Below are 11,112 nucleotides of genomic sequence, written 5' to 3'. Positions count from 1 at the left end.
TTTACTGAATCATGATTGAATGATGATAGCTTCATTATGGTCCATGTTAACTCTGCAAACTCAGCAATACTACCTGGTCACAGCGACCCTGGAACACTCTAGTAGTCGAATTCGACGTGATTTGGCTTCACATGCATCAAGCACAGCTCAAGTGTCTTATCAATCAATCAACTGAAGTTTATATGAAGGCGAAGAAAGAAACGCTATTATGCTTGCTCTACTCATACTGATTCTACAAGTCTAAATTACCAAGCAACGCTTGTTGTCCAGCGACGCCCATACATGGGCGACATCGACAAGATCGTTGCCTCAAAGCCCGTACGGCATCTTGAACCACGCGCAGTGAGATGAACGATCTCAATCTCATTCATCAACCCAAGTCACAATCTATGCAGAGGCGCAGTGACCGCCGTCGACGCGGAGGTCAGCTCCGGTCATGAACCCGCTTCCCTCAGACAACAAGAAAACGGCGGGTGCCTTGAAGTCTTCGGGGGTTCCCAGGCGCTGGAGCAGAGCACCCATCATCCAGGTCTTCTCGACGTCGGGTTCGGCTTGGAGAAGCTGGTCGGTCATGGCAGTGCGGATGTACTGTTGAGATGTATGTTAGAGACGAGCGTAAATGAGGGTCGTGTGTGAAAGTCACTTACACCAGGTGACAGAGTGTTCACGCGGATGCCGTACTGGCCCCACTCCTGAGCCACAGATCTGCACATCTGCTGAACGGCGGCCTTGCTGGTGTTGTACGCGCTGCAGGTCAATCCCTTCCGAGAACGTCAGTCTTCATGATCCACAACACCTGATAGACAAGCTCAAGGACTCACTCGGTTGGCAATCTCTCCGGACATGCTCGAGATGAGCAAGATGCTACCCTTGCTCTTGCGGCCGACGAGCACGCGCGCGGCCTGCTTGGCCGTCACGAACACGCCGACGACGTTGACCTTTTGTATCCGCTCAAAGTCGGCGACGGGGTACTCGAGGGCGGGAATCTTCTGCTGGATGCCGGCACAGGCGACGGCGCCCCAGAAGGGAGCTCCGCGCTCGTCAGCGGCGTCTGCGATCTCGTTGAAGACCTTCTCCGTGGCGGCCTCGTCGGTGATGTCGCACTTGTGGTAGGTGACGGACAGGCCGTTGGCCTTGGCCAGCTTGGTGAGGTGGGCCCATTCGACGGCGGAGGGCTCCGGGAGGATGTCGAGGCAGGCGGCGTGGCCGCCGGCTTCGAGGACGGCGAGGGCGAAGGTGATGCCGAGACCGCGGCCGCCGCCGGTGATGAGGATGGTCTTGTTGGCGAGGGAGAAGAGTTGGGGTGTCGGGACGGAGGAGGCCAGAGGGTCCTTTGCCTCGGGCTTGGGCTGGGTTTGCTCGGCGGGGAGCTCAAAGTCACTGACTGCTACGGGAGGCATTGTGATGGGAATGTGTGAGGGTATCTTAGTAAAAGGTGTAAGAAGAAAAGAGTATTACAACAAGGCCGTAAAGTAGTCTAAGAGTTCGCAACGTATCAGTGAAGATGAGTTGGGTGTAGTGAGAGTGAGAGCAAGCCGGTTAGAGAGAGACGAAACAGAAACATTGCGGTCACGGGTTGGCTATATGAGCGACACAGGATGCCTTAGGAGCGGGCGGGAAGGCGGGAAGGACATGACAGGCCGTCGCTTGGAGTTGTTTGAAGACGACGAGTTCGACGATGGATAACCGGGCGTTCGAGAGGCGACGATGGAGCATGCCGACGCGCCGGGGCCAACGTGGTGCTGCAGCTTGGATGTTTGCGCGGCATTGACTCCGTGGGAACCGTGGGAACGTTTGGAGAATTGGGGATCAGGATGGCCGGGGGCAGGTGTAAGCGCTCTTGGCGGGACGTCTCCGGTGTGAAGGCGGGGGAACGGGGAGTGCCGGCAGATGGCCGGAGGAGGGGATCTCAGGGCCGACGGAGAATAGCGCGCAACTCTGTGGATTAGCATCTGTCACGATGAATCCAAACAATAGACTTTCGGCGACGATGGGGGGCCAGGGGACGGATCAAAAATAGTTTGAACGAGATTTGCAACGTTTATTGGGCCGGGGCCATGTTTGTTTCGGCGCCGAATTGTTCGGGAGTTTGGGAGAGTAAGCGGAAGCGAGGAGGGTCTGATAACGGGCGGGAGAAGTTCCTAGAGGCTCAAGATCGCGATAGAGGAGGTGGCGATACGACGGCGACAGCGTGGCAGATGCAAGAGAATGCGACAGAATCAATGAGTGACAGCTGAGACTGAGATGGAAATTGTTAGTGTCTGATGCGTGTGGAGACTCCGCACACTAACAGCATCAACAATTGATGGTGTTCACGCGGTCAGTTTGGCGGGGAAGAATGTTGAGACGGTGAGTGGACAGAGACGCCTTACGTAAGGAACAGAGGGTATGGTCTGTGCACTGGGGACCTGGAGGGTAAAACGAAGCGCCTGGAGCACAGACCATGATCCGACCAGCTTAGTCAGTGATATGGAATTCTCTTTTTCCTCAAAGAAACTGACACGCCCGCCTCTCGGGACTTTGCCGAATTTTATTCTTTTTGCAACGGTCATTGACGGGCAACTGGTGGTTTTGATTTGAACTTTCTGGCCTCCAAAACACATTGGCGTAGTACCTTACTTAGTGTCAATACTCTTGACCAATGAAAACTCCAGTAAATTCACCGCACTTTTCCCGACCAATCTCCCGGCAGTCAAGTGACTGCAACTAAGCAATGCCGTCTCCACCCCAAAACAGAAATGCTAAGCGCTCCTTCCAAATGCCGTACTGCTTCGCATTGCTTCACATCCCACTTTCATCCCGATTTGGTCATCTCAACCACGCAGAGGGGGCAACCAAGCAACCCAGCTGCCACCATGTCCACGAATATATCTAATGAAATGGCCGCAAGAACCCTTCTCTGCCGCTCTGCTGCTTCTCCCCTCTCCCTTCACTTACACCTCGCAAGAGACCCAACTTGATACCATTGTGCTTTCGGCGGGTGCGTCTCTTCTTTCCGTCGACATCAGAAACGCAATCAACGTCAACAACGACAGCGCAATCTGAGTTACCCCACACTTTCACACCGAGATCGAGATACCTTCACCTCATAATACCCCGGCCAGTTCTCATACACCGAAATATCCATCACAATGGCGCCCAGTGCAGTCCCCGCCGAGCCCGTCCCTCAGGGCGTCGTGGCCGCCAAGTCTCTCAACGGCTCGAGCAGCCAGTTCCAACTCAACGAGACCGAGAAGAAGGAGGTCGACTTCGTTCTCCGCACATTCCGCTGCCTCATCGCCGACTTGTGCGAGCAGTTCAAGGGTGGTCACCCCGGTGGTGCTATGGGCATGGCTGCCATCGGCACATCTCTCTGGAAGTACATCATGAAGTACTCTCCTACGAACCCCAGCTATTTCAACAGAGACCGCTTCGTCCTGTCCAACGGCCACACATGTCTGTTCCAGTACAGCTTCCTCCACCTCACTGGCTACAAGCACATGACCATGGACCAGCTCAAGTCCTACCACTCCAGCCGCACCGACTCCTTCTGCCCCGGACACCCTGAGATCGAGCATGAGGGTATTGAGGTGACGACTGGTCCTCTTGGCCAGGGTATCGCCAACGCCGTTGGTTTGGCCGCCGCCAGCAAGCACCTGGCTGCTACTTACAACCGCCCCAACTTCCCCGTCGTCAACAACATGACTTGGTGTATGATTGGAGATGCCTGCTTGCAGGAGGGTGTGGCCATGGAGGCTATCCAGCTTGCCGGCCACTGGAGGCTCAACAACCTCGTCGTCATGTACGACAACAACCAGATCACCTGCGACGGCAGTGTCGACCTCTGCAACACTGAGGATGTCAACGCTAAGATGCGGGCCTGCGGCTGGAACGTAATTGAGATCGAGGACGGCAACTGGGACGTCGAGGCTATTGTTCGCGCCATGGACGCCGCCCGCAACAGCAGCGACAAGCCCACATTCATCAACATCCACACCGTTATTGGTATCGGTAGTGCCGTCGCCGGTAACGCCAAGGCTCACGGTGCCGCCTACGGCCCGGCTGACGTTGCCAACATCAAGAAGAATTTCGGCATGGACCCCGAACAGCACTTCGTCGTGTCTGACCAGGTTTACAACTACTTCCGTGAAGCCGTTCCCCGCGGTGAGAAGATCGAGGCCGAGTGGAACCAGCTTGTCGAGGCTTACACCCGCGAGCACCCCGAGCTCGCGGCCGAGTTCAAGAAGCGTGTTACTGGCGACTGGACCGCCGACTGGCGCAAGTTCATCCCGGCCAAGGAGGACTTCCCTACCACTCCCACTCCGTCGCGCAAGTCGGCCGGTCTGGTCTGCAACCCCATCGCTGCTGGCGTCAACAACCTGATTGTCGGCACTGCGGACTTGTCTCCCTCGGTCAACATGATCTGGAAGGGCAAGGTCGACTTCCAGCACCCCGACCTGAAGACCACCTGTGGTATCAACGGTGACTACACCGGCCGCTACATCCACTACGGTATCCGTGAGCACGCTATGGCTTCCATCGCCAACGGTCTGGCCGCCTTCAACAAGGGAGCTATCCTCCCCGTTACCTCTAGCTTCTTCATGTTCTACATCGTAAGACACCACTCCCTTCTACTGATAGGCTTCCGGGACAGCAGGCTAACACAGTCAGTACGCCGCCCCTGGTGTGCGTATGGGTGCTCTCCAGCGCCTTCAGCAGATTCACATCGCGACCCACGACTCGATCGGAACAGGCGAGGACGGCCCCACCCACCAGCCCATCGCCCTGCCCGCCCTCTACCGCGCCATGCCGAACCTTCTGTACATCCGACCCTGCGACAGCGAGGAGACGGCCGGTGCCTTCATTCTGGCCATGGAGGCCAAGAACACGCCCTCGATCATCTCCCTCTCCCGCCAGAACCTCGAGCAATACCCCCAATTCACGTCCCGCGACAAGGTGCAGAAGGGCGCCTACGTGTTCAAGGAGGAGCAGGACGCCGACGTGACGCTCATCGGTGTCGGTGCCGAGATGGTCTTCGCCGTCAAGACGGCCAAGCTGCTCGCCGAGAAGCACAACATCAAGGCGCGCATCGTCAGCTTCCCGTGCCAGCGCGTCTTCGACAAGCAGCCGATTGAGTACAAGCGCGAGGTCCTCCAGTACCGCTCCAAGGCGCCGCGTGTGGTCATCGAGGCGTACGCCGTCAACGGCTGGGAGCGCTACGCCGATGCCGGCTACTCCATGAGCTCCTTCGGCCACTCCCTGCCCGGACCCGACGCGTACAAGTACTTCGGCTTCGACGAGGCGGTCATCGCCCCCGAGGTCGCTAAGCTGGTCGAGGAGGTCAGGGCCAACGGGGTCGAGAGCCTGCGGGGCGAGTTCCGCGACCTGAACACCGTTCACCATCACTAAGCACCTACTCATGAGAGCCATGTTGAAAGAATTTTATGTCACCTCACCTAGAGAGATCTAATGAAGAGGAGGAACGGTTCAGGGTACAGGCGTTTGAGGGGCGCATATTTTGGCACACGGATTGCATAGACACGGATAACCCTTGATAGTAATTGAGCTCGAAAAAAAGTTACAATTTGTCTTATTTTGGGGTATCTGGAGCGTTGCCCGCGGCATCCAGTTCCGAGTCATGAGCGAACCCGTGTGGCATTGACAGCTCGCTGTGGGCTCGTTTTGATTGGTTTTCATTTCGTTCCTTCAGCTGGAGAAGAAGATCGCATTCTCAGCTTGCGTGTCTTTCTCTCTCTCTCTCTTTTTGCTCTTGTTCATTCTCGGTGGTTTTTAGGCCAGCAAAGTCCGTTCCGCCGTGATTGGACGGAGACGGCTCCGGCAAGCCGTTGGAAAGATTTAGCTCTGTCAGTTCTCACCGAGGTCACAGACAATCATGCTCAATGTAACAGACGACGTGACCCCCCAAAAAAGGATGATCCGGAACGGCAGTGAAGAAGAAAAACTTGAGGGTGTTGTCGCCTGCTCCGGATGTGGGGATCTCGCCGGGGTTCCCAGGGCTTTCTCCTCGCCAAAGTGACTCGAGACGAGGGATTCAGGCCGTGTTGTTAGGCGCCCAACCGCTCAGAGTTTGTGCCAAAAGCTGCCATCGACAGGGCTCCCCCAGTTCGTCCCCGGGCCAATCTTTTCAGCCAATTCTGGGGGCAGCTCGACGGTCCGACACCGCTTGCAACTTCCCCCAGAATCTCCCCCGCAAAGACTCTCCTTACCAGCTTCGCCCCCAGTTTGTTCAATGTTGCTGTTCGAGGTGGCTTCATCATCACAGCCCCAACAACTTTTTCGAGATTGGAGCAGCGTGATAGCTCTCAGCCACGGCCATTACGCTACCGCCGCGGCGAAGAAGCAGCAGCAACGTTAGTGGTCTTCATGCGTCCGGATGCCGCTGCCATTGGGTTCCAAGAAGCATCCTGAACTGCCCATTGGATGAAGGCTGCATCCAATTCCAAGGGTCCTCGTCTAGCTCGAGCATCGGCAAACATCTACTTTGCAGTAGAATGAACTCTGTTCCATCTCCCGTTCTAAGCCTCGACCGAGTTGAGCAAGCTTCGCTCAGCTTCACCTGACCCTGAGGAAGCTCCATACGTTTGGGCTGGGCCGGTCTTTTTTCTCCAGACAATCCTTCCATTTACAATTCTCTTACACACAACATCCTATCTTGCCGCCCGCTCGCGCGCATCTGCTTCGCGGGAACGCATGTCGAAGCGCAACTGCTCCACGATTTTCTCACACAACCTTTTACCAATTGGACGACCTACCCCGGCCGCCGCCGTTCGCTGCTCCTGCTGCCGCTTCTTTTGCCGCGGCGTTCCCCAGCAGGATTGCGCTTGCGCATTGGGATACCGAGTCTGGATGTCGTCGACGCCCGCAGCCCGGAGAAGCCTCATCCTGTCGTCACCATGCCCGACCGGCCGTCTTCGCCGGCGGCAGAGGTCCAGACCCGGCCGCTGCCGCCACCGCCGCCGCCGCCGCCGCCGCCGCCAGCCACCGACCGTGATCCGGATGAGCCACCGCCGGCCAAGAAGAAGAGGACCCGGACACGCACGGGATGTCTCAACTGCCGCCGCAAGAAACGCAAGTGCGATGAGGGAAGACCGGCCTGCGGAGGCTGCGCTCGCCGGAAGGAGCGGTGCGAATGGGGCATCAAGGTCACCTTCCGCGCCGAGAATGCTCAGACGATTATGCAAGACCATCCTTCAATGAGGAAAGCAAGGAGACCTCCTCCCCGTCGGCATTTTGAGATTCTCGACGTCACGAGCGAGGTCATCCGCGATTATCACCTACCACCTGGCTTCCACGACTACGACTCTGATCCGGAACCCGAACCTGAGCCTGATCTATCGCCGGCAGAGCCACAGGGTGAAGGAGATCGTCGCAAGGCCTACGACGAAGAGGAAGCAAAGACTTTTGACAGCCCTGCCTCATACACAACATCGACGGCAGGGGGTCACACGGCATCTGTAGCTGGCTCAAGTACAGCAAAGCGAACACTATCGTCTTCTGGGCCGAGTTCTGCGCCAACAGACCCCAAATCAATACCGATATCCGGCTTCGGCTCGCTGCTGACGCCCTCGACGCGTCGAGATGACGATGCCAGCGACAAAGGCCATGCGCACTCGGGAGACCGCATGGATTTCCAAGCATCGCCTACCTCCGCGTCCCAGATGATAACGGACAATGCCGTTGCGAACTTGTTATACCTTAGTCAGGGCGGTGCCGGGCAGGGACCACACGATCATCACGCCACAACCTCGGTCAGCGGCATACCCGTCACAACCCTCGCTCTCGAATCTCTGGTGGACGCACCCTTCGAATTTATGGATCAAATGTTCACACCCGAAGGTTCCTACGAGGACGGAATATTCTTGCCCGGCTCCGCGTACCACGAATTACATTCAACCCTGAGGCAACACCTCATTCAGGAGGTACGATCAAATGGCCCGACGAGGCCGGCGTCGCCTGCCTCCGGGGAAAGCTCGAGACGAAGATCCGTCGACGCGAGCTCTGGGGAAACCTCATCAGCCGAGGCCCCTCAGTCCGCCGGCGAAATATCGTCAGATCACGAGCCACCCTTTTTGCCCCTTGAAGAGGAGTGTGCTTTATGGAAAAATTGGGTCGACGAGATCTCACCCTGGCTGGACAAGTTTGACAACCAACGACACTTCCAACACTCCCTACCGACAATGGCTCGATCATACGACCACTTACGCTACTCCATGCTTGCCCTGTCAGCCAGGCAATTGGAATTGAAGAATAGGGACCGACCAACCGACCAAAGCCTTGCGCTCTACCAAGAAGCAATACACCTCTTACTACCACAACTATCTACACGAACAACAGCCGTGATAGCATCATGCGTGGTGCTGTGCGTGCTCGAGATGGCCAGCTGTTCTCCTAAAGCCTGGCGAAGACATCTCGACGGCTGCGCTAGTCTCATGGAAGCAGTTGGCATGAATGGCTTCGTGGGCGGTGTCGAGCAGGCCCTCTTCTGGTGCTTTGCCCGCATGGATGTTTGCGGCGGTTTGATTTCGTCGGTGAAAACTTTGATCCCGGTAAACCACTGGGCGCCACAAATCGACCTGGACGCAGACGCCGCCCTGTTCCTTTCCAGCCCCGGCAACGACATGTGGGCAAATTACGCGGTTTACATCTGCGCTCAAGTGCTCGACCTCCTGGCCCCGCTGGCCAAAGCAAACCCGGGCGGGCTCTTTTTCGACGGGCCTAGGAATGATATGAGATACCGAGTACGTTGGATGAAGCTATGGAGATATGTTGAAGATTGGCACAGCCGTCGGCCTTCCGAAATGCAGCATATCATGTCCATTCCTTCCTCCGACACAGAGCCATTTCCCAAGATCTTATACAGCAACCCAGCCGCGATATCAGGCAACCAATTATACCACACAGCATCACTCCTCATGTTACAGAATAGGCCGGCCTCGCTACGGTTATCCCCGAGGCCACGATCAGCGCTCTGGCATGCCAGACAAATATGCGGAATATCAATGACTAATCACCACCACGGGGCCTGGACAAACAGCGTCCAGCCCCTTTGGATTGCGGGACGTTGCATGAGCCACCCCGCCGAGCACCGAGCGATACTACAACTCCTGGAGAAGATTGAAAGGGAAAGCGGATGGGGTACCAAATGGAGGGCAGATGACCTGAAGGAGTTCTGGGGAGACCTGGGAGACGGTTAGTATCTCCGGTTGTTCTTTCCTTATTTCTTGCGTGAAAGCATGTTGGAGGAAAAGTTATTTCTGGTCAGATGGTAAAGCGAGAACTTGCTCTGACTCTCGATTTTGTGCGAGTAGCTGCAGCCGCTCGGGAAGGAGTTGGCGCAACGCGACCTCAGCGCTACGCGTCGATATTCAGTGTCGGCCCCAGTGTCGAAACAACAGCAAGTCTATGATACAACCTAAAGGCGCATGGCCCAAATACTACAGTACATCACAAGCCGACACAAAGATCCAGTCTGGCGGTTCGGCATGCGGTCTCCGAGAGACTGGATTTCCGAGATTAGCATCAAGAATGATCTAGGCCCGCAGAGCTCAACAACTGACGTCGCGATGCAATCTGACCAAACGAGCTTGAGATTGGCGGCCCCCGGCCTCTGACGACGAGACCAAGGAGGAGTTAATGTGTGGATCAAATCCCCACCCCCTTGTCCCCTTTTTGTGTGTTTCTCTCCAAGGACCGACCCCGTGAGGGTACGGAGTCAATGAGGTGACGGGTTAACTGACGGCAGGCGGAAGCCCAACGTTGCGGCGTTCATGCGGGATTGCGGAGGCGGGCGACAAGGGACCAGCCGGGGTCAGAGACGGGGATGACCTCATTTCCTCTCCTCAGTGTTCCCATTTTGGCGTGGTTCTGCGGGAACGAGTGCCGCTTTTTTGACGCCGTTCCGGCCTTGCAGTGCGCTAGGAACGGGTTAAGACGGGATGACTGTGCGCGATCGGGCGCGGTAACCCGAGGCGCTTTTTCGCGATGACAAGAACTGGTGGCTGACTTGCGTCTCTGTACGCAGTACGCATCTCGGGAGTTGGACTTGTTGTCGCATTTTATGGTCTCGTTCCCTTAAGCCGGACCGCCGCCCATCGGCTATTGATCTCCGGATGTCGAGCCATCCCACGTCCAACCCCAAGTGAAGCTGCAGGGGTTTCGTTTCTCTGCCTCAGCCGATGTGCATACGCGAAGAGATCGGAACCAGCAAGGTTGTTTGTTGATCAAGACGAGTTGGATGTATCGTTGTTGGAGGGGGTGTGTTGCAGGGCACCAGCTGCGGCAAGTTGAGCCGCAAGGTCTGGTTCGTGCGCTTCGAATGGCCCTTTGCTTTTTCGTCTCTGTTCTTGCAACAAAGATGGGGAAGTGAGCAATCAGAGTCGGTCAATGACGGACCCAAACAGGTCATGTTGATCGGTGGTCTGCGGTTCGGCCGACTCTGCTCGGAGGGAGCCGGAGCGGCGGCGGCAGAGCGACATTGTTTCCCGCCCGGCCAACAGCGCTTTCGACTTCCTTGATCTGGTCGCAAAAGGCAGCTCGATGCTCCCCCACGCAGCTCAGCTCGCGGTGGCCCTTACTCGGCGAATTCGACCCTGGTCCCTGTCCGTTGCGGTACCGGCACTGGCCCCGGATTCACCTCCGGACCTTGGCTACTGCCCATGGTCGGCGGGCTTCTTGTTGGATCGGCAAATTTCACTAACAAGAAGTACACGGGAAACTGGCAAGGGAGTGCATGACATTATATGATGCCCCAATCACAGACCATCACCACCCTAAATGCACATAGCAAACACCACTAATTGACCTACGCGTATCCGTACACACAATATCCGTGACGATAGACTCGCAAGAAAACTCTTCCCTCCCGCATCCCGGGTTCTCACGCCCGAACCTATAAACCCCCGTCACGAGTCAGTTTCGTACCATTCGTTCCATACAGCGAGCGCATCCAACTGCCCACATCAACCCGAAAAGAGAAATCATGGACCGCTCTGCCCCCTCTCCCGCTCTCTCCCCCCATTCTCCATTCTCCTCCTCCCGCGACCCCATTCGCATGTCCTCTTTGGTTGGCCTTAATTCCCTCCGCGCTGGGGTCCCCGCACTCGTAACCTGTGG

The 11,112-nt window shown here is 56.6% G+C and overlaps 3 protein-coding genes across 3 annotated transcripts; 2 read left to right on the top strand and 1 right to left on the bottom strand.

Moving 5' to 3' along the window:
* Positions 1-387: 387 nt before the first annotated feature.
* CkaCkLH20_07849 (short chain dehydrogenase reductase family) lies at positions 388-1,400 on the bottom strand (the record flags this gene model as incomplete). Its single annotated transcript, XM_038890565.1, has 3 exons — positions 388-588; positions 648-761; positions 822-1,400. The coding sequence occupies 3 exons, from the start codon at positions 1,398-1,400 to the stop codon at positions 388-390; spliced, it is 894 nt and encodes a 297-aa protein (XP_038744173.1).
* A 1,731-nt stretch (positions 1,401-3,131) lies between these two features.
* On the top strand, positions 3,132-5,388 carry CkaCkLH20_07848 (dihydroxyacetone synthase; the record flags this gene model as incomplete). The annotated part of the gene is made up of 2 exons (XM_038890564.1): positions 3,132-4,592; positions 4,651-5,388. 2 exons carry the CDS (start codon positions 3,132-3,134, stop codon positions 5,386-5,388), a joined length of 2,199 nt encoding a protein of 732 aa, XP_038744172.1.
* A 1,505-nt stretch (positions 5,389-6,893) lies between these two features.
* Positions 6,894-9,007, top strand: CkaCkLH20_07847 (C6 transcription factor; the record flags this gene model as incomplete). Its single annotated transcript, XM_038890563.1, has 2 exons — positions 6,894-8,738; positions 8,927-9,007. 2 exons carry the CDS (start codon positions 6,894-6,896, stop codon positions 9,005-9,007), a joined length of 1,926 nt encoding a protein of 641 aa, XP_038744171.1.
* Positions 9,008-11,112: the final 2,105 nt, after the last annotated feature.

The sequence above is a fragment of the Colletotrichum karsti genome (genome assembly GCF_011947395.1).
Source record: "Colletotrichum karsti strain CkLH20 chromosome Unknown Scaffold25, whole genome shotgun sequence".
Lineage (NCBI taxonomy): Eukaryota > Fungi > Ascomycota > Sordariomycetes > Glomerellales > Glomerellaceae > Colletotrichum > Colletotrichum karsti.
Note: the sequence above shows the minus strand (reverse complement) of the source record. Positions and strands in the feature narration are given on the sequence as shown.